Genomic DNA, 23,011 nt, shown 5'->3' with positions numbered 1-23,011 from the left:
CCTTCTTTCCCAAGATCTCAGCAAAGACAATTTAAAGAAGAATGAAGCTTTAGCATAGCACCAGAACAAGAAAGGATACCACAATTTAGACTGTTCAAAGTTTCCAAAGTTAGGAGACATTTCTGAAGAAATCAAAACGATGGTTCTGAGCCACAAAGGACATCCCAGAGGTACGTCCAGCTCAGACTCAGATACAAAGATTAGGAAAGGGCCAGATGACCATCATCAGAGGATTTCCTTCTAGATCTGTTAGGACAGTTGTATGTATGTGCGTGTGTGCAGGACAGAAGAACAATCCAGAAGACACAAAAGAAGATGTTATGGGCTGAATTGTGTCTCCACCCCACCCCCAATTCATATGTTGGAGTCCTAACCGTCAGGACCTCAGAATGTGACTGTATTTGGAGGTAGGGTCTTTTTTTTTTTTTTTTAAAAGATTTTATCTATTTGAGAGAGGGAGCATGCATGGGCGCATCTGCGCCCACACAAGTGGGGGGAGAGGGAGAGGCAGACTCCCTGCTGAGCGCAGAGCCCGATATGGGGCTTGATCCCAGGACCCCAAGATCCTGACCTGAGCTGAAGGCAGATGCTTAATTGACTGAGCCACCCAGGCGCCCCTGGAGGTAGGGTCTTTAAAGAGGTAAAATGAAGTCATGAGGGATCCAAGATCACTGGTGTTCTTATAAGAAGATTAGGACACAGACACACAGAAGACCATGTGAAGACACAGAGAGAAGATGACGATCTCTAAGGCAAGGGGAGAGGCCTCAGAGAAAACTAACCCAGCCAATGCTTTGGTATTGGAGTTCTAGCCTCCAGGACTGTGAGGAAATAATTTTCTGTTGTTTAAGCCTTCCAGCCTGTGATGCTTTGTGATGGCAGCCTTAACAAACTCATACAGAAGAGAACAAAGAAAATGAGAAGGAACCCAAAATCCAAAAGACCTAGTGCTGGCTACTATCCACACGTAGTCACACTGCAGAGAGATGTGAGAACACCAAGGAGACACAAGATCCCCAAAGCTTGGTGAAAAGAAAATTAAATCAACTACAGAGAGTGGCAGATGCTGTGTGTGTGTGTGTGTGTGTGTGTGTGTGTGTGTGTGTGTGTGTGTGTGTGTTTGAGCACAACTAGGCGCTGGATGCCAATAGAAAGCCTCCAGCGTTCTGGGAAGAAAATGGCGGTCAACCTATGATCAAGTATGAGAACAGAAAAGCATTTTCAGGCAGGCAAGGACTTGCAAATTGCCTCACAGCTTTTCTTGGTCAGATATTTGAGCACAAGTCTGCAGCCAAACAAGAAAGGTGTCTGAGAAAGATGACCCAGAATTCAAGACAGAAAGGCGCTAACCTGGGCAGATGGCGAAAATTCTGACAGTGGCTTCACAGGACTACAGAGCAAACGCCCTCGTATGTCAAAGAGCCTGCTGAAGCGTTGGTTCTCAAAGAGGACAGTGAATTCCCTGGGTCCATTCTCTGGATCTCCCTGGAGATAAAGGCTCATGCTTGTGTCAACAAGAGGCCAAGGAAGTCACGGGGAAAGACAAAAGCTGTGCAAGAAAACCTTGGTTTAAAGCTGTGGTACCACCAAACAATTCAGGGTATGCAACAGGATATTCCAATTAATCTTGACATTGAGAATATTTCTATTTGAGGATATAATTTCAAGGATATAAAGTTACATTTCTTTCCCTTTCTGACTTTTATTACCTTGTGACTAATATTTTGATAGTCAACTTGTAAATACTGTTTATTAATCATTTTTAGAACTGACCTAGCACTTGGAGTACACACAAAGATAAATGATACAAATGTTAACAATGTGAAACAAGCCAGAGGTAAAGAGAGATGAAGAGTTAATTCCGTTTCTTCACAATTTCCATTAGTAAGTTATTAGTCATCCTCCCAATCATACACCTTTCCCCCCACTCGTTCATGTTTTAGTGTTAATTGGTATAAGCTGAAATCTGAAATTGTTAAGGAGTGGCCACAGGGAAACAGAGATTGGTGGTAAGAGTTGAGGCAAATAGGAGCCCTACCCTCATTTCTTCCCCAATTTATTCAGATTTTCCAATCTTACTTAAAAAGTATATTTGGGGCGCCTGGGTGGCACAGTGGTTAAGCGTCTGCCTTCCGCTCAGGGCGTGATCCCGGCGTTCTGGGATCGAGCCCCACATCAGGCTCCTCCGCTATGAGCCTGCTTCTTCCTCTCCCACTCCCCCTGCTTGTGTTCCCTCTCTCGCTGGCTGTCTCTGTCTCTATCGAATAAATAAATAAAATCTTTAAAAAAAAAAAAGTATATTTTAAGGGGTGCCTGAGTGGCTCAGTCGGTTAAGTGTCTGCCTTCAGCTCAGGTCATGATCGCAGGGTCCTAAGATCCTGGGATCAAGCCCTGCATCGGGCTCCCTGCTCAGTGGCGAGTCTGCTTCTCCCTCTGACCCTCCCCCCTATCGTGCTCTCTCAAATAAATAAAATCTTTTTTTAAAAAAAAGTGCATTTAGTACACTGGCTTTTTGGTGTACAGTTCTATGAATTTTAACACATGTCTGGATTCAGAGACACACCACCATGACTAAGATACAGACCCGCTCCATTGGCCCCCGCATCTCCCTCACGCTGACCATAACCAAACCTCTCCTTCACTCCTAACCCAAGGCAACCACTAATCTGTCCCCATAACCTTATCTTTTTTTTTTTTTTTTTTTTTTGGCCATTTCCAGAATGCCATGTAAATGGAATTACACAGTATGCATGTAACCTTTTGAGACGGGCTTCCTTCACAGCATAATGGATTTGAAATTCATTTCTATTACTGTATGTATCAATCGTTCCTTTTTTCTGAGTAGTTGTCTGTTGTATGGATGTATTACAGCCTATTGTCCGTCTATCCATCACCCACTGAAGGTCATTCCGGTGACTTCCAATCTTTGGTGATTACGAATAGACATTTATGTTTAGGTTTTTATGTGAACATAAGTTTGCATTTCTCTGGGACAAATATCTGAGAGTGGGATGGCTGGCTTGTATGGTAAGTATACATTTAACTTTATAAGACACTGCCTCATTGCTTTTCAGAGTGGCTGTACCATTTTGCACCCCCACTAGGCAAAGCATGGGGGTTCTGGTTGCTTTGTCTGCTTGCCAGCATTTGGTATTGTCAGTTTAAAAAAATTATTATATCCATCTAATAGCTATGTCGTGCAACTCTCTGTGGTTTAATTTATAGTCTTTAATGGCCAGTGATGTTGAGCATATTTTCACATGCCCATTTGCCATCTGTCTACCTTCTTTGGTGAAATGTCAAAATCTTTTGCTGTTTTTAAACTGGGTCATTTTCTTATTATTGTGTTTTGAGAGTACTTCATATATTCTGGATACAAATACTTAGTCAGATACGTGATTTGCAAATATTTTATACCAGTATGTAGTTTACTCTTTATTCTCTTAGCATTGAGATTTGCAGAACAAATGTTTTTAGTTTGGATGAAATCTAATTCACCTATGTCTATATATCTATATGTATGTATTAAAATGAAATATTACTTAGCCATTAAAAAGAAGGCAACCCTGCCATTGTGACAACATAGATGAACCTAGAAACATTAAGCGAAACAAGCCAGAGAAAGGCAAAGACTGCATGGTATCACATATATACGGAATCTGAAAAACAGTTGAACTCATAGAAAAAAAGAGTAGATGGTGGTTGCCAGGAACTGGAGGTTGGGAAACAGGGAGATGTTGTGTGAAAGGTGCAAACTTTCAGTTCCACCACGAATAAGTTCTGAGGTTCTAATGTACAACATGGTGACTATAATTCATACTGTATTGTACACTTCCAGTGTGCTAAGTGGTTAGATCTTAAACATTCTTCGCTTTTTAGATCTTAAGCATTCTTATCACACACACACACACACACACAAGGTAACCGTAAGGTGATTGTGTTAACTCTTGACTGTGGTAAGTATTTCACGACGTATACATATATAGAATCATATTGTGCACTTTAAATGTATATGATTTTGTCATTTATACCTCAATAAAACTGGAAAAATCATAGAAAAATAATGCTATGATTTTCATAGTAATTGCATTAACCCTACAGATCAATTTGGGGAGGACTGACCTTGTCACTATATTAAGTATTCTAATCAACGAAGCCAGCCATATCTCTCCATTTATGTCACTCAACATTAATTTCTTTCATAAGCCTTTTGTAGTTTTAGTTCTCAAATCTTATATATGTTTTTATTCAATTTGTACCTAGTATTTTATCTTTTTTTGGAGCTATCGTATAGTTTAAAATGTTCAGTTTCCAATCATTCATTGCTAATCTATAGAAATATGATTTTTGTTGTCGATCTTTTGTAACATTTCTACACTCAGTTCTAAGCTCACTTATTGATTCCACGAACTGTCTTGGTAGAGTCTTTGGGACGTTCTGTGCAGGTACTTATGTCATCCGTAAGTAGGAATAGTTTTTATTTCTTCCTTTCCAATTGAGATGCTTAACTTCTTTTTCTAGTCTCATTGCACTGGTGTCCAGAAGGATACTGAATAAGAGTGGAGGGTGTGGACGATCTTACGGGAAGAGCATTAAGACTTTCACCATTAAGTATAATGGTAGCTTGGGTTTTTTAGATGTCCTTCTTCAGGTAAGGAAGGTCCCTTCAATTACTAGTTTGCTGAGGGTTTTTTTTAAAAAATCATGTACAGACACTGAATTTTATCAAATGCTTTTCCTGCATCCATTGACAGGATGATATGGATTTTTCTCTTTAGTTTATTAAGATGATAGATGATATTGATTGATTTTTAAAAATATTGAACCAGCCTTACATTCTTGGGATAAGTTCCTATACTCTCATTTTATAGCTTTGTTGCAGTTGGACTTTACTATGGGAATGCATTACTTCCATAAGAAGTTGATAAGACTTAAGTTTTAAAGAAAAATACATACCTGATTCCATTTTCTCCTTTTTCTGGCTTCTGGTTAAGGCCATCCTTTACCTGAGAAAGAAAGCATTTTCAAATCTAATCCATTAGAATAAATTTAGATTACCATTTCAGCCTCGGAGAAGGAGAATGATATTGACATTTATCCTAGGAGCTAAGGGCTTACAATTACATTTGCAGGGCTCCATCCTTCAGTCCTGGTTCCCCTGGGAGGTTAAATGAGCCACTATAATTTTTGATGATTGCTTTCTAGTGGTTCCACAGAACACCACTGTCTAAGAATTGAGAACAAGTCACTCAAGAGCTCCCTAACAAAACATATGACCAAGAAGTCTTAATTCCACATTGCAGTTTTCTAGAAGGTCACCTAAATTCACCTTACAGAACACCCACCACTCGTCCACTCAATTCAACTCTACCTTCATAGTTTCCTAATATGCTGAATAGCCTATCTAGTTGCTGATATTTTGTCCTGAAGTATTTTGTACGTATTTTTATTGCTTTTACCTGATATATTCACTATATTTCTTTCAGAGACTGTTTTAACTTTCCAATTACCCAGTGCGAATTTTTTAACCAATACAATTAAAGATATATTTAAAAATTTTATCTCAAAGAGTTGCTAAGAACGCACATATGTACTCCGTGTGACTTGTATATAATCATATACATCCCATACTAGTTCTTTTTTTGGTGGGGGAGCGTGGGGGACAGGCAGAGGAAGAATCTTAAGAAGGCTCCACACCCAGCATGGAGCCTGATGCGGGCCTCGATCTCACAATCCTGAGATCATGACCTGAGCTGAAATCAAGAGTCAGACGCTTTAATTGACTGAGCCACCCAGGCGCCCCCCCATATTCTTTTTAAAATTTAATTAATATCAACCCTTCCCATCCACCAAAATTTTATTCAAAGTCAAATGACTTGTATCCCCAAAGAAGGAAGAATTTGAGGATTAACTTACATAATACTACATGGGGTAAAACAAAGTCACACCACTAAAAGCCTGTCTCTCCAACATCACACATAATAAGGAATCAGCTGTAAGTGTCCAACTACTTACCACTCGGTAATAAATGGGGTCCCACACTAGAAGGGTATGGCGATGGCCCTGCTCAAAGTTATAAGTCACTGGAGTGATTGGTGATCCAGGAGAAGAAATGTTTATACTTGTCAGTTTGTCTACATCAAAAGTCATAAATTCATTTGTCTATAAAGGGAGAAAAGGAGTAGTAGTTAATACCATACAGTCTTATTCTGCATCGTGTAACAGAACATTACCACGGCATATTATTTGACATCCCCAGTTCACATTCATACACATCAAAAAATGCCTTGTTGGCATTGGTTTGTCTCAGCCCCCCACCCACCCTCACGGAATCTGTCATGAAGTTGTCTAGTGTCATGCAAGAATTACACTTTTTGCACAGCATTTTACTTTTTATTTCTTTTTCTGAAAATCAATGTTCTGGAAATCATTCCTACCATCGGGCAGAGAACAGCATTAGGGAAAAAGGAATAACCCTGGTGAAAATCAGTCGTGGGCTGCTCCAAGCACCAGGAGTCAGATTTTCTTTTTTCTTCAAGATCGTCAGTTGGGTAAGCTTGAAGGGAGCGGCTCTCAACCGTGGCGGCAGGAATGAGACCAGTTAAATCAAAATCTCTGAGTTATTGGAATTTTCAAAGCTCTCCAGGTGATTCTAACATAGAGTCAAGGTTGAGACCCTCCACTTCAGACCAGTGACCGTTCAGAGCAGGGTTTTCCAACCCGGGCTCTGCTGATATTTGGGACCAGATAAGTCTTTGTTTTGGGACCATGTGTCAGCCTCTCTGGCTTCCACCCTCTGAAATGCCAATAGCACACTCTTAGTTGTGACAATGAAAACTGTCGCCAGAAATTGCCAGATGTCCCTGAGGTGGCAAAATAGCCCCTGGTAGAGAACCACGGACAGAGCCTTGCTGTTTAAAGGGTGGTTCCAAGCACCAACCGCGGCAACTGTCCCCTGAGGGACAGCGCGTTAAAAGTGCAAAATTTCAGACCTGCTGATTCAGGATCCGCATTTTACAAGCTCCTCAGGCGATTCCCATGCCCATCAAAGTTCGCGGCACACTGGTCTAGAGTGGAGCCCACATAAGACCAAGATACTAAGGCATTTCACTTCCACGCTTGGTGTAGGAATTATATAAGGATTGAGAAGATCGGTTTCTCCCAAGCCTATTATAACTCAGGTCAGAAGAGAAAAAGGAAAGTTGCATTTCCTTCTACTTACTTGAGTCATTTGGGGAAGTGTCACCACCGATCCAGGAAAAGATACAGTCATGCTACTATTTCCTATATTCAATACTTTAACTTGGACTTCGTTTTGCTTGGGGAAGACTGGGAGAGTTTTCTGAGGAAAATAAAAGAAAATTGGCAGTGACGCCTTCCACACATATTGAAGACAAGCTTGGCCTGGACTGAGAGAGCGAACACCTCCTGTGAAGCCTCCAATCGTTCGCCTCACGGCACCCATAGGAAATGATATTTGTACAGAAGGTGGAAGTAATCACAGAGAGGCTGCTCTTGGTCTTCACACCTCCAGACCGAAGGATGCCAGGCTATGAAGCCTCCTGTCTGAGGGGGTCAGAGTGAACACAGCCCAAATGAACGTGTATCATGAGATCTGCTCTCCTGGGAGGCCAACATCGTGCCCTCTAACTCTGGGAGCCTCAGCCACTGGCCTGACGGTGTCCCAAACATCCTTTCACAACTGATCTATGCCTCCTGCCTCCACCTGTTTGTTCTGGGGATCTGCCTTTTTTCCCGACAGCTCTCTCTCTCTCCAATTGCAGGATCCCTGAAGCAATTCATTCTATTCTATTCTAGAAGTCTATCCTAGTCCCGCGATTCATTTTGCACAAAGCTAGCCATGGTCAGGAGCCAGTGACTACCCCCACGTGCACAGGAGGACTAGTCTCAGGAGCCCACACGTGAAAACAACCCAATGCCCGTTGACAGATGGATCAACAAAACGGGTTCATCCCACAGTAGACTATGATTCCACTGTAAAAAGGAAGGAGATTCCGACACCTGCTACGACACAGATGAACCTCGAGGACATTATGCTCAGTGAAATCAGCCAATCACAGGGACCAATACTGTGCGAATGCACTTACGTGAAGAACCAAGAGCAGAGAAACTCACAGAGACAGAAGGTAGAGTGATGAGTGTCAGGGGCCGGTGGGGGGAAGGGGGGTTTATTTTCAACGGGCACAGAGTTCATTTTGCAAGATGAAAAGTGTTCAGGAGATGAGTTGTACGACAACGTGAAAGCATTTAACACTACGGAAGTGTACATTCAGAAACGGGTAAGACGGTAAATTCTTGTTATGTATATTTTGTCACACTTACACATTTAAAAAGAGAAAGTACAGAGAGAGAAGGAAGGAGGGAGAGACAACGACAGAAACAGAAAGAGAGACAGACAGAGAGATACACACAGAGGGGAGGAGACAGAGACAGAGAAAGAAGGAGGGGACAGAGGTGGGAGGAGAGTGTTTACCTCCTGTCTCCCACACTACACAACGCCTGTTTCTAGCCTGCTCTCACACAGAGGGCACCAGGAATCTGGCTGAGTGCCACCGTGGGTCCGGCACACTGAGGACTGGCGTGGGAACTAACATCACTAGAAACATCAGAATACGAAAGGCATCTTCCCGAAGACAGTTGACACATTTTCAAAATGCTGCCTGTTTGAGACAGATGAACCTCTCACCAGACTTCCTAAAAGTTCAGATTGTGGAAGAACAAGTTCTACAAACTCCCACTCCCATTATAAAAACCGTGTCCACAGAAACTCCCTGTGTACCCTCCGTCCGACCCTCCTCCCGGCTGCCCCCTTCACAGTGATGAGCACCCACGGTGCACGCTGCCTGAAAGGGACCGTTTTGCCCCTGTGGCATCTCCACATCATCCCTAGCTCCAGGACCGTCTGTCAGCAGAGCCCTTGGCCTCCCCGCGGTCCCAGAGAAAGAAGCCTCCTGGACCCCCCACCCGACCCGCAGGAAAGGACACTGGGGGATGGGAGGGCAACTTACATCAATTTCCACCTGCACGATTGCCGCCACCACAAAAGCCATGGAAGCCAGGAACATTCCAACTGTCATCTTCTTCAAGGAGCTGGGAGACAAGGGTAAGAGTGACTCTCCGCCAGCCTCATCCCAGCGAGCTCATGATCACACTCCTTTCCCACCACCCACCCAAACAAAACTAGCTTCCCTACAAAGCACCGAATGAAAATGTCTCTTGCTCTCTTATTTATGATCAAGGCTAAGAGGGATAAATATAATGTAGTTTCATACTTGCATTTTTACATTTAATTTCTAGAAACTATAGCTGAGGTACTACTTCGGATGATAGTTAACATTTCTATTGTCTACATATATGAAAAGAGTTAATTAGAAGCTTTTCCAGCTGCCATTAATAGCACTTTTATTTTAAGGACAAGTTTCCAGAAACATCAGCACACAGGCCTCTAATTCAAATATAATTCTTTAAAAACCCCATCATAGAGGGGAGACATTCTTTCCTCATGCCACCCCCAACCTGCCGGTCACCTACGTGAAATTGAAGCCACACTTTGCAATCAGAGGGTACACCACAGCATCCATGATGGGGACCATGATGATGATCAAGATGGCGTTCACGGTCTGCGGGTGAAGTGGACATGAACTGTTAGCCGTGGTCTCAAAGGCGACTTTGAACTCAGAAAGCAACTTAAGTATTTTTTCCTACCTGCATCTGATCTGGCTGAAGTTCAAGAAGCCCCTAAAAAGAGGGGGGAGAGTCTTACTGATAAGTTCCCGTAGATGACCAGCTGGAGGGATGAGGAATGTCATGACAAGGAAGGGGAAAGGGGGCGAAGGGATTGGAGTAAAGGAACAGTGACCAGGGGAGGTAGAGAAGCTTGATACCCCGAACTTACAATTTTCCCATTCATAGTTGTCGCTTGCAGCGTCCACCTGGAGCCCTGAAAAACAAATACGTTTGCTGCATCATTTGGGAACGTGAAGGTTAAACATTTTACAAGCCAAGGTTGAGTGTTTTCCAGATCAGGAAGAAGTCTGGAATGTTATGGGATTTAAATGTTATTTTAACATCAAGTTTATTCCCCAGCTCCACTGTAACACTGGGTAAAACCAAACACCTTGCATTTCTGTTGTATAAATTAACACGGCATCTAGTTGTCCCGGTCACCTCCCACGAAGAATCTACTCTGAGATGCAGCAATCCTTAGGAAATACAAAGATGCACGTCTGAGACCTGTTGGAAACTTGACGTCAGCTCCAAGGTAGAGGAGGTCACGCACATGAAGGATAGTCTACGTTCACTGGCATCACAGCTTCAAGAACATCATTATTGCTTAAGGGCCATTTCTGACGGTCCAGGGTGTCCTGAAGTGGAAATCCATCAAGAGAGCGATGGATTTCAACCTGGGCGGCCTAGTTACATTCAACCTATTTTGTATAGAGAAGACTCAGGACTGTACCAATACACATGATTACTTCCATGGAGGACCGAACACATAAAGGTTTCAACATAGTCAGTCAACTCCATTTAGAAGGCATTATGGAAAGTCAGGAAATATGCCACAGCTTGAATTCTTTTTTATTTTCTAAGTAATCTCTGCACCCGACATGGGGCTTGAACATTATGACCCCAAGATCAAGAGTCGCATGCTCTATCCTTTGAGCCAGCCAGGCGCCCCATCCTTGCGTTCTTAATAGATACGAGTCATGAATCGCTTTATACACGGTCTCTAATTTGATCCTCACAGCCTTGCCATGGGTGATTACCCTTCCAGGAGGGTTATGGAATCCCCCCAATCACACAGCTGAAAGGTGATGAGTGCACTTCTAGTGCAGGTCTGATTCCAAGAGCTGGTTTCTATTCAACATGCAAAACTGCCTCCCGGTGCGTAAGATGCTGGTCTAAATCCCATACTTACATAGAAGGAGATTCATGTGTTTGCTCAATTTTTTTCCAAGAGATGATTTGCCCTTATAATAATCCTTCCTGGGCGCACCTGGGTGACTCAGTTGGTTAAGCGACTATCTTTGGCTCAGGTCATGATCCCAGGGTCCTGGGATGGAGCCCTGCATCAGGCTACTTGCTCAGCGGGGAGTCCGCTTCTCCCTCTCCTTCTGCCCCTCCCCCCGCTCATGCTCTCTCTTTCTCTCTCTCTCATAAGTAAATAAAATCTTAAAAAAAATAATCCTTCCTGCACAATAACACCTTGTAAATTTTTTTGAAGCTCCAGTTTCTAGAAGAAACAACACTTCATAACATTGGCTACTGAGTATCATGCATTGAGCTGTTTAACCCAAATCTGAAAAATTCCTATATCTGTGGGAGTAAGAGCAGGGTGACAAGGCAGTGAGCTGGGTTCTAGTTCCTTGCTCTGGTCAAAATGACTTGGGCAGTCATTTCAAATCCCTGGAAGGTACTTCTAGCTTAAGTGTTCCATTTTAGAATGAGAGGTATCAAGCCCCCTCAGCTTAAATATTCTATGGATCCCATAAAAGACAATATTGTACATCTTCTGAACATACTGTATCAGAAAAACTCTTTATTCTGTTTGATGGGTAAGAGTCCTAGATAGTTGGATCAAATCTTTCTCAAGTCTCCTTTACTTGACCACACCTAATTTTCTTCATTGTTTTGCAACAGGAATGTGGATAGAACTATCTAGAGTTGTTTTTGTTTGTTTGTTTGTTTGTTTGTTTTTAAAGAAATTTGGTGTGGGGCGCCTGAGTGGCTCAGTTGGTTAAGCATTCGACTGTCATGATTTCCTGGGTTGTGTGGATGGAGCCCCAGGTCAGGCTCCGTGCTCAGCAGGGAGTCTGCTTGCAACTCTCTCTCTCTGCTTCTATGCCTCCCCCAACTCGTGCACGCACGTGCACTCTTTCTCTCGAAAAAACATCTTAAAAAAAAAAAGTAAACTCAGTGTGATTTAACACTTAGTAAATAAATAAGTATAAAAAAGAAGCCAGAAGAGAACGGTGTTAGGAGCTAAATACTAGGTACTGCCCCGTCCATGGTAGCACGCATATGTCTGCAACATACAGAAATTTGTACAGAAACACAGCTTTCAATACCTGCTGGTCAAACAGGGCCCAGAACATTGGGAGCGGAATGTATAGGAACATCACCCTCGTAACCATCTTAATCTGAGAGATGAGCCGCTCCTGCGAATAAAGTGGGGACAGGACAAATCAGCCACGACCTGCGTCACTCACAGCTGTCAGCGATGTTGTTTTAGTGCAGACAGAACTGCATCCAGAGGCAAGCGGGGAGGTGACTACTTGTTCCAAAGAATCTTACCCCAGATATTTTTTTTTAGAAAACCCCAAACTCTTCAACTATTTAAAATGCTTAGGAAGCATTTTACTAGGATTTAAATGTACTTCCAATAAAGTGAAACTCCACCACCAAATGACTCTTCTGTTTTCAAACTAGTTATGTGATCACAATCCCGTATAATTAATGACAGATTATACCAAATGAAAAACTATGAAAAGATAATATGGTCTCCAGATAAATTCTACCCATTGTTTATCAAGTTCTGCTCAATATTAAAAAACACTCTTGCATAGTCTTATTTAAAACCCCGATCGAGTTTACAGGGATACAGCTGATAATTTTGTGCATGCGGCCTGAGTCATACGAATTGTGACCGGGCTGCTCCCCTCCTGGAGGAAGACGGGGGACCCCCGCAGGGGGAATGACCACTTACATTGTACTTCTCTCTAGCCCAGTCCAGCCAGTGCTCCCTCTTCGGAAACGCCTTACTCCGGTGCCTAAACCTATTTTTGATGGCAAACTGAAGGAAGGAAGAAAAATCAAATTTCAAAACAGAACCGACTGCTTTATCAGGGAAGCACATTGCAACAAAACTGCCTTGCAGGGAAAACTGTTCGTAAGAAAAGACGGATATAAAATTGTATACACTAGTGTAACGGTAATGCGAAAAGGCATAACCTGCATTTATTTCTAATCTCTTTCTAACTATGAGCCCCTGAGTGGGGTAACGAAGTCATACTGTTACTACTGTAATCTCCAGACACCCTGGAGAGGAGCGTTCAATGGAAATATAAAGTGTGCCACTTGTGACTTAAGTTTTCTGGTAGCCATATTAAAAAGTAATAGGGATACCCCTGAAACTGATATAATTCAGTACATCAACTATATATACCAGAATTACGGGCGCCTGGGTGGCTCAGTCAGTTAAGCATCTGCCTTTGTCTTAGGTCTTGATCTCAGGGTCCTGAGATCTCTCTCTCAAATAAAGTTTCTCTCTTTCATTCTCTCTCTCAAATAAACAAATAAATAAAATCTTTAAAAAAACTATACCAAAATTAAAATAATTAAAATAAAAATTATACAAGTGTAAAAAAAATAGTAACAGGGAAACAGGTGAAATTAATTTTAAATATGTTATATGCTATTTAACCCAATAAACCCTAAATATGATCTTAACATGTAATAAATTAACAGTAATAGTAAATCAATAATGAAATAATTATGTAAACAATTATTAATAATACCAAATATTAAAATTAACGAGAATTTCTACATTCTTTTTTTCATGCCACGTCTTCAAAATCCAGGGTATATTTTACACTTATGGAACATCTCAATGTGGATGCTCAATTTTTAACAGAAGTGTTGGGTTTGTGCTCACTTCTCATAAAACTTATGTTTGGAAACATCAATTGATAGACCTAAGTTGTTCCAAAGATACTTAAAAGTTTTCCACTCACTGAGCGGAGCATCTGTTTTAAAGTTTAAGACTGAGAACCCACTATCCAGAAATACATTTATAAGAAGTTATGTAATTTAAATTAATGGGCATGAAATCCAATTAAAAACTCGGTTCCCAGTTGCACTTGCCACATTTCAAATGTTTCACGGCCGCCCGTGCTGGTGGTTACCAGGCTGCAGGGCGCAGTCCCACCATACGTGCAGTGACACAGCAGCAAGAGAAGGAGATGGCACAGGTGGCTGGGGGACCCGAGTGTGACTACCAGGCAGGGACTCAAAGCCACAATATGAGGCTACAGGGAAGTACGATTGTTGTGACTCAAAGTAGCTCCGCGTTGTTCTTTTGGAGTTTAAGTTGTCAAGCCCTTGTTAAGGAAGGACTTGGAGAGAGAATTGGAATTGATCTCATGTGAGGGGAAAGTGCAGGAGGACTAGTGAGGGAGGTTTACAATACAAGAGGAGGGAGGTTTTTTGACTGTGGGAGGACGCGTTATTTCACAAAGTGACCTACACATGTACACTTTAATGCAATAAAGCCAGGTAAAGAGCAAGTAAAGGGCTAAAATTATTTTAAGACTGTCTTTTTAACCAAAAGACTACCCACACGTGTGTGTGTTTTTTTAAAGGTTTTTAAGATTTATTTGTCAGACAGTGAGTGAGAGAGAGAGAGAGCACAAGCAGAGGGAGCGGCAGGCAGAGGCAGAGGGAGAGGAAGAAGCAGGCTCCCAGATGAGCAGGGAGCCCGATGCGGGACTCGATCCTAGGACCCTAGGATCATGACCTGAGCTGAAGGCAGACACTTAAGCGACGGAGCCCCCCAGGTGCCCCCATTTTGTGTGTTCATTTTAAAAAGTTATTTTCTTCGCCTTGATTCCTAAAAGTAGCATGGCTGACACTTTCCACACTTGAGACCGTTGATACCATTGATACGCAGCACCAAAGCCCACCTCTCCCCTCCGGCTTCCTGCCTTCCTGACCTCAGCCAGGGATTTGATGGCCGAAGAGTCGCTCTGCTTTGCCTTTCTTTGACTCCTGATCTAATTTAACAGTTCAAGAGCCCTTTCTATCCCCCCCCCTGTTTGAGTTCTGTTTGTGCCCTTTTCCTTTTGGTGAGTTTTATAAGAAACTTCAATTTATCTAAACAGCCAAGAACAACAATATAATGTTTAAAGAAAAGTCAAAGCGCCATTGCACTTTACTTTAAAGGAAGTAGAAGGTTCTGGGGTGACAAAATGTCTTCGAGAGAGAGAACTCCCAAAATACTTACACCAATGCACTTGACAACTTTACCCATGATATTACCCTGGGGCTGAAACTTCTTGTACATTCCACTGCCAATGACAAACACAACTGGGAAGGAAAAGAAGACATGTTAACAAGGCATTTGACAGAACTACCTGCGACCTAGAAGATGTGCTTTTGAGTTACAACCTGTTTTGGGAACACTGGGACTACTCACAGAATGGGCTTGCCTAACCGTCACCCTGTTCAGAAAGTGCTTGAGATCCTCACAATCACGGGGCTTCCAGCGGCGTTGTGTTCGTGTTCTCGCACCCAACCCTGAAGCCCGTTGCTACTAAAACATGATCTTCGAGGTAAGCATGACTCAAACAGACTAAATGGTACCTAAGGCCCACTGGACACAGTGTTTGGCCAAGAACAGTTGTGTTTGAAATCCTCTCTGTCTCCTTGCCCAGACTTAGAGAGGAGAAGGTATAATATATGAGCCTTTTGGGGGGAGTGTGGCAGTGTTTAAAGAATGATGGAAGAAAAAGGGCACAGAAAAAGGGGAAAATACTGCGCTGCGGCACAGCCGTGCGGAGAGAGCAGAAGAGCTACAGGCCGGGCGAACGCGGTTGAAGGTTGAAGGGGGCATAGTCGGCGCGCAGCGCTCTTAAAAACGGAAAAAAGTCAGAGCAAGTGACAGCGTGGGCACTACCTCATTCAAGTGGGAGGCTGTAAAGGCTTGAGGTGGTTACTGGGCTCGGTTTCCTTCTTGGACTACTGTCACAGGTGGACTCGTGCCTCACCCCCCAAAGATGCTGGAGTCCTTACCCCCAGTACCTCAGAATGTGACCTTATTTGCAAATACATTCTTTGCAGAAGATGGAGTTAAGATGAGGTCACTGAGGGGGCCCCTCCAGCAACAGGACTGGTGTCCTTCTGAAAAAGGGCAACTTTGGACACAGATGTGCCCACAGGGGAAGGCCATGGGCCGATCGGTGTTATGTTGCCCCAGGCCAGGGAACTACCACAGGTCGGAAAGAGGCCTGGAAGAGATCCTTCTCAGTAACTTCACAGAGAGCACGGCCATGTGGATTTTGGACCCCCCACCTCCACAGCTGTGAGCCGATAAATACATTGGTGTTAAAGCCACCCATGTGTGGTATTTTGTCATGACAGTCCTAGGTAATGAAGACACCTACCATCGTTCGATATAGATCATCCTATGGAGAAACCTGTCCACACTTCCTAAAAAGCCAGAGCCAAGAAACTAATGTGTGAATGAATGTATCTAATAGATATATTTACTCCTCCCAACAGGAAGACATTCTAGTAGAAACATTTTTTTAAAGATTTTATTTATTTATTCGAGAGAGAGAGAGAGAGTGCAAGTGAGCATGAGCGGGGGGCAGGGGGGCAGAGAGAGTGGGAGAAGTAGACTCCCCGCTGATCAGGGAGCTTGGAAATGGGGGATTTGATCCCAGGACCCTGGGATCATGACCTGAGCCAAGGGCAGATACTCAACCGACTGAGCCCCCCAGGCGTCTCCTCTAGTAGAAACATTTTGAGATGATACGTTATAGAAATCTAGATACTCTTTGGAAGTATTTAAACAGCAACTGGGCCAGGTTGCCTGGTCTCAGGCAAGCTGGAGATGAGCATGTGTTGATAAGAACAAAAGCTTTCGGCTATGGGGTCATCTAGTTTAATGGATTCTCTTTCATTTTAGTCTCCCTAAATAGTATCAAACCTTTCAATGTCCAGCTCAATTGATCCCTTTTCCTGTAAACCCTTTTTTCACCTTATTTCCTCTGAAACAATATGCCAACTCTACTTTGATTCTCAGAGCTTGGGAATTATTATTACAATTTTTTCCTTGTACTTCTAAAAATTAGTTGCAATAATTAATGTGAGGGTCTGACCTGATGGTAGGATTGTAATAATTCAACTGATTTCTACTTACTCAGAGATACGGCCATGAGGGCCGCAGGAACCCCAAACGCCAGTGGGTAACAAGCTTGTTTACTGTGAATTCCGCATAGTTGAACTGAGAAGAAATTACAAGAGTAAAATTCATTATGGCTTTGGTAACGCTCATATGGTTACCATTTTTAAAAATCCCTAACTGGTTATTACATATAATGTTCTAGACTTACCCATTTGCTATATTGATTTCATTGCCAGCTGAGCCAAGCAGCTTTGGAGTAGAAAGAGTTGGAGCTGAACACAGCTTCCAATCTTAGCCCCTAAATAGATGCCGATACCGGCCACGCCAAAATCAGTGGGAACCCCTTATGTGGATTTTCTTAGTGGGGGAGATAGAAGTGACCTGGATGCAGTAACTTAAGATAGGGAACTCAGTAAATAAAAATCAAAACTGCCCTGGGAAATCAAGATTGTGTATTCCTGAATTCATGCTAATTAGAAAGCAATTAGATGGCCCAGGGCAGGGGCCAATAAACTTTTCTGTGAAGAGCCAGATAGTAAATATTTTAGGCTTTGTGGATGATGTAGTCTCTGTCTCAACTACCCAACCCTGACTTTGTAAGATACAAACAGCCACAGACAATAGACCAATGGTCTTGTCCAGGTTTCTGGATCTGGCCCATCGGCCATAGTTTGCTAACCCCTGACTGCAGATCTACTTTAGCTCTGAAATCCTGGGATGGGTAAGAAGGAAGATTCAGACTTTGGAAGGACCAACAGAGATTGTTGGGAATTCTTTCAATGGAATGGAGCCTCCAGGAATAACCTGATCCGAAAGGGGTTTGACTTTGTCTTTGAGTAGCTGTTTCAGAGTTCTGTAGAGATAGAAGTTAACTTGTAGAAAATTGATAGACAAATGTTTCTTATTGATAGTGTACAAATGATTCGTTTGTGGCAACACAAAAGGACTCTTCCTTCTGTGAAGAATATTAGTCTCTGTTAGTCAAATGCTTATTTGAGCTGATTGTGGCAGTACTCCAGTTTCCTCCTTAATTAGTAAGTCATATAAAATCTCAGCACATGCTCATTTCATATCTGTATGAGAGCCATGATTTTACCTATAAAATTATCCTTTCATGCATTCACAATTCAAACATGCATAGTACATAATTCTAGTAATCAAAACTACAGTGAGAAACCACCTTACACCAGTTAGAATGGCAAAAATTGACAAGGCAGGAAACAACAAATGTTGGAGAGGATGTGGAGAAAGGGGATCCCTCTTACACTGTTGGTGGGAATGCAAGTTGGTATAGCCACTTTGGAAAACAGTGTGGAACCCTCAAAAAGTTAAAAATAGAGCTACCCTAGGACCCAGCGATTGAACTATTGGCTATTTACCCCAAAAATACAGATGTAGTGAAAAGAAGGGCCACATGCACCCCAATGTTCATAGCAGCAATGTCCACAATAGCTAAATCGTGGAAGGAGCCGAGATGCCCTTCAACAGACAAATGGATAAAGAAGATGTGGTCCATATATACAATGGAATATTACTCAGCCATCAGAAAGGATGATTACCCAACATTTGCATCAATATGGATAGAACTGGAGGAGATTATGCTAAGTGAAATTAGTCAAGCAGAGAAAGACAATTATCATATGGTTTTACTTATTTGTGGAACATAAGGAATAGCAGGGAGGATATGAGGAGAAGGAAGGGAAAAATGAAGGGGGGGGAACAGAGAGGGAGACAAACCATGAGAGACTATGGACTCTGGGAAATGATCTGAGGGTTTCAGAGGGGAGGAGGGTGGGCAGATGGGTTAGCCCGGTGATGGGTAGTAAGGAGGGCACGTACTGCATGGAGCAGTGGGTGTTACATGCAAACAATGAATCATGGACATCAAAAACTAATGACGTACTGTATGGTGACATAACATAACATAACATAACATAACATAACATAACATAACAAAGAAAGAAAGAAAGAAAGAAAGAAAGAAAGAAAGAAAGAGAGATGGTGGAGGTGGGGGAGGGGAGGGAAGGGGAGGGAACATAATGCAAGAATACAAGCTATTATATGTTTATACCAAACAAGTTGGAATGGGGCTTAAGTGTCCTCTTCGAACTACTACTCCATGCAGAAATACATAAATCCCCACAAAATATTTTCTTTCATCATTTAATATGCTTTGCAGTGTGGCCACCATGGTGTTGTTTTGGTCTAATCTGTCCCCGAATATTCCCTTCCATGTAGGAAATTCACCACCTCAGTGGAGTGTCAGCCTGCAAAAAAACCCTGCGAGCTGTTGATAGTTGCTGTCTCGTTCTCTTTCCTGGGCAGTTCTTTTAGAAATAGCTGAGATGAGAGGAATGCAAAGAATAAAACTTGGCCCATTAAATTCTTCCTAACCCACTGAACATCACTGGGGAGCAAAGCTTGAAAGCAAAAATGTCAACTATGATCCATCCAGGTGTGGTTTCCAAATAGCACCTCTTGTCTTATCCTTTACTGTGAATAAAGACTTTGCATTAATAATCATTTAGAACAGTTAATTGCTATACTAGGATGTTTCAGATTCTTCAGTGGTCCTTGTGATCAGGGTGGGGGGGTGGTCAAAAAAGATTAGACAAGACAAGAAGCTCATCTTCTGGATTTCCAAGTATATCACATGTACCCAACAGCAGAAGTATAACGGGAGAAAAGAGGGACAAAACAAACACACAAAACAAGGACTTAAATTTTTTTTTTTTTTTTTTTTTTACCTCTGAGCATGGGAGTGATGATAGTAGAAAGCAAGCTTCCAGCATTAATGGCCAAATAAAAGATGGAAAAGAATCTGTTTCTTTGCTTTTCCTGTAATAAAAAGGAATAAGGTTACAATATGACTTTATCTATCAATGGATAAAATGTAGCTGATAATGTCTTCACTTCTAACTTAGTTTTGGTCAGTGTCCTCCTTTCAAATGTCCTTTAAAAAGAATCAAATGGAGAACAGATCTTGTACCAGGGGAATGGGATTCCTGGAGGTTTAGAATTCACTTACGTAGTTTCCGTGAAGGTGTGTGATCTTACCTGGCCCTCTTCAAACTGATCGCCACCAAATGCAGACACACAGGGCTTTATCCCTCCAGTTCCCAGAGCTATCAGGGCCAGGCCGGTCATGGACAGTGCTCTAGGGAAAGGAGAGGGGTGATTGCCAGAAACGTGAGATTCTGGTTTGTTTCTTTAAGTAGGCTCCATGCCCAGTGTGGAACCCAATGTGGGGCTCAAACTCATGACCCTGAGAGCAAGACCTGAGCTGAGATCAAGAGTTGGAGGTTTAACTGACCGAGCCACCCAGGGGCCCCAGAAACGTGAGATTCTTAAAAGCAGGAGCCTCTCTCTCCCCTAATTTCCCTTAGAGGACCAGGCACAGTGTTTTGTTTTGTTTTTTTTTTGGGGGGGGTTCTTGGCCCCAATTTCCAATGTAGGGGGGGAGTTCCCCACACCACCAACAAACAATTCTCACACACCAGCTGGGTGTCCTACAACTCCATTCTGACACTATCTACCCAGAGATGGCATCCGGTTCCACAAGTGAAGGGCTGCCCCCCCTTCCCCGCCCCATTAGGCACCAGATGCAAGCCTGGGTCGTCTGTCATCTGTGCTCCTGACTGGCCGGCTCCAGCTTAGAGGCTCCAAAGACCCTGTCCTTGAACTTCAGATGCCCCTCTCAAGTCCAGGTTGTTACCTGTACTTCTCCTAGAGTCCAGGGAATTTGCTGGAGCAGCTCACAGAACTCAGGAAATGCTTTACTGACTAGATCTCTGGTTTATTATCGAAGGACCGAACTCAGGAACCCCCAGATGGAAGAGATACACAGGGCAGGGTAGGTGGGAAGGGGCGCAGGGCTGCTATGCCCTCTCCAGCGAGCCACTGCCCTCCATCTGCACTTGCTCACCAACCTGAAAGCTCTTCCAACCCCATCCTTTTGAATTTTTATGGAGGCTTCATTCCATAGGCAGAATTGAGTAAATCATTGGTCAATGGATATTAATTCAATGTCCAGCCCCTCTTCCCCTCCCTGGAGGTCAGGGGGTGTGAATGAAAGCTCCAATCCTCTAATTACATGACTGGTTCTTTTTATATTTTTTAAGATTTATTTATTTATTAGAGAGAGAGAGAGAATGAGTGGGGGGAGGGATAGAGGGAGAGAGACAGAATCTCATGCAGACTCCACACTGAGCACAGAGCCAATGCGGGGCTCAATCCCAGGACCCTGAAATCATGACCTGAATGGAAACCAAGAGCCAGCCTCTTAACCAACTGAGCCACCCAGGTGTGTTCACTTGATTGGTTCTTTTGGCAACCAGCCCCCGTCCTTAGGTGGGGGCCAAAAATTACCTCATTAACATAACAAGAGACACCTTCGTCCCTCTCCTCAGCGAATTCCAAGGGTTTTAGGAGCTCTGTGCCCCACACAGGGAAGACCAAATATATTTCTTATTGTAAATCACAGTCTCACAGTAGTTAAACAGACAAGGGGCTCAACCTGTTTGAGAAGATGATTCATGGAATGCAGTCTTGACAGCTGAGTGAAACTTGAATTCACAGCCTTCACATTAATACCATTATCTACTATTTAGAAAATGCAAAGCAATAGCTTGATTACAAGCGAGGATTTATGTATGGGATTCTTCTGTAGCCTTATCGATTTCAGTAAAAGAATGTGTAGGTGAAATATTTAAGCACTGTCTCTGGTACAATCATAATAGAATCATAATAGTCATTAAAAAGACATTGGAAAACACGATTTAATTGCAAAGCAGATTATCAGATGATGTCGTGTGATCTTGTTTACAAAGTACAGAATACTGAAAAGAAGTAGAGCATAAGATTTATTACTATAATTTTTATAATAAAAGGGATTATTTATAATAACAGAGGGGATTAAAGGTTACTTTATTTTTTTAAAAGATTTTATTTATTTATTTATTAGAGAGAGAGTCAAGCAAGGGGAGGGGCAGAGAGAGAAGCAGACTCCCTGCTGAGGAGGGAGCCTGACGTGGGGCTTGATCCCAGGACCCTGGGATCATGACCTGAGCCAAAGGCAGACGCTTAACTGACTGAGCCACTCAGGCGCCCCAAGTGTTAGTTACTTTAATTTGCATTTTCTAAGCTATCTGTAAGTATTTTACCTCCTGAATTGAAAAAAAAATCACTTACAGAATTTACCAACCCTCATTTTTATCATTTTGTTAGATTTATAGAAGCTACTGCAAATTCCAGGTTTTAGAAGTGTTTGTCCCTATCTTCCTGTTTGCAAATATGGCTTTAAAATGCTAAAAAAATATTTTATGGAACAGATAAAGTCAAGGAAGATACTGCACATGGAAAGGATCCTTGAAAATATCATGCCCGTCTTCTTGGATTAACTGGCTGAAGCATCTCTTTGCCTCTTAATAGATCTTGTGCTTAGTGCTGTCACTCTAAGCATTTTTGTTTTGTTTTGTGGGGTTTTTTTGTTTGTTTTTTTCACTCCAAGCATTTTAAATGACAACCAAACACGGCCAATTTGATATGATATTCCGTGCACTCTTATGAGAATTGTAGGCATGCTGTAATATTAAGTCCATGAAATAAACTAAGCAGCTAATCTTTCTTGAACACTTCTCACTTGCCAGCCATTGTTGTAGGCACTCTAGCCGGACTACAACAATCCGACACAGGTAGGCAGTAGTAAAAATGAGAAGACCTATGCACGGAGGTTGAGAAACTTGCTCAAGGTCACCCAGCTAATAAAGGGCACAATCAGCATCTGAACCCACTTAGTCTGGCTCCAAAGTCCCTGTTCTTAATTGATATTCTAGAAAAGAAACCAGAGGCACAGGGAAGTCTCCTCTGTGGGTAGTTGGGCATCAGACATTGGAAGTCTGAGCTGCTGACCTGGGCATAGAGCCACTCCCTTCCACCAACACAGTGCCCTGTGGGCACTGCAGGTGTTGCTTCGAGGGACCTGGTCTAAACAGCAATCTGATTGACAAACCAGAAATGCAGGAATTGCAGAGACTGATTTGAATTTCAGTGACTGTTTTCCTAACCCATAAGATATTTACTCAT

At 42.6% G+C, this 23,011-nt stretch overlaps 1 protein-coding gene across 2 annotated transcripts in view; it reads right to left on the bottom strand.

Moving 5' to 3' along the window:
• SLC15A1 (solute carrier family 15 member 1) overlaps window positions 1-23,011 on the bottom strand; it is a 48,952-nt gene that overhangs the window by 7,316 nt on the left and 18,625 nt on the right. For both annotated transcript variants that reach the window (XM_048215693.2, XM_026493509.4), the window contains exons 6-18: window positions 19,985-20,084; window positions 19,675-19,765; window positions 16,943-17,026; window positions 15,023-15,105; window positions 12,728-12,814; window positions 12,090-12,179; window positions 9,917-9,961; window positions 9,727-9,759; window positions 9,553-9,641; window positions 9,030-9,111; window positions 7,223-7,342; window positions 6,016-6,162; window positions 4,957-5,006 (exon numbers count right to left, since the gene is read on the bottom strand). In XM_048215693.2, the coding sequence (XP_048071650.2) occupies window positions 4,957-5,006; window positions 6,016-6,162; window positions 7,223-7,342; window positions 9,030-9,111; window positions 9,553-9,641; window positions 9,727-9,759; window positions 9,917-9,961; window positions 12,090-12,179; window positions 12,728-12,814; window positions 15,023-15,105; window positions 16,943-17,026; window positions 19,675-19,765; window positions 19,985-20,084 (1,101 nt within the window). The remainder of the gene's footprint in view (window positions 1-4,956; window positions 5,007-6,015; window positions 6,163-7,222; window positions 7,343-9,029; window positions 9,112-9,552; window positions 9,642-9,726; window positions 9,760-9,916; window positions 9,962-12,089; window positions 12,180-12,727; window positions 12,815-15,022; window positions 15,106-16,942; window positions 17,027-19,674; window positions 19,766-19,984; window positions 20,085-23,011) is intronic.

This window comes from Ursus arctos, unplaced genomic scaffold (genome assembly GCF_023065955.2).
Source record: "Ursus arctos isolate Adak ecotype North America unplaced genomic scaffold, UrsArc2.0 scaffold_10, whole genome shotgun sequence".
In the NCBI taxonomy this organism is placed as follows: Eukaryota; Metazoa; Chordata; class Mammalia; order Carnivora; family Ursidae; genus Ursus; species Ursus arctos.
The sequence above is the reverse complement of the archived record's forward strand: the minus strand, read 5'-3'. Positions and strand labels throughout refer to the sequence as shown.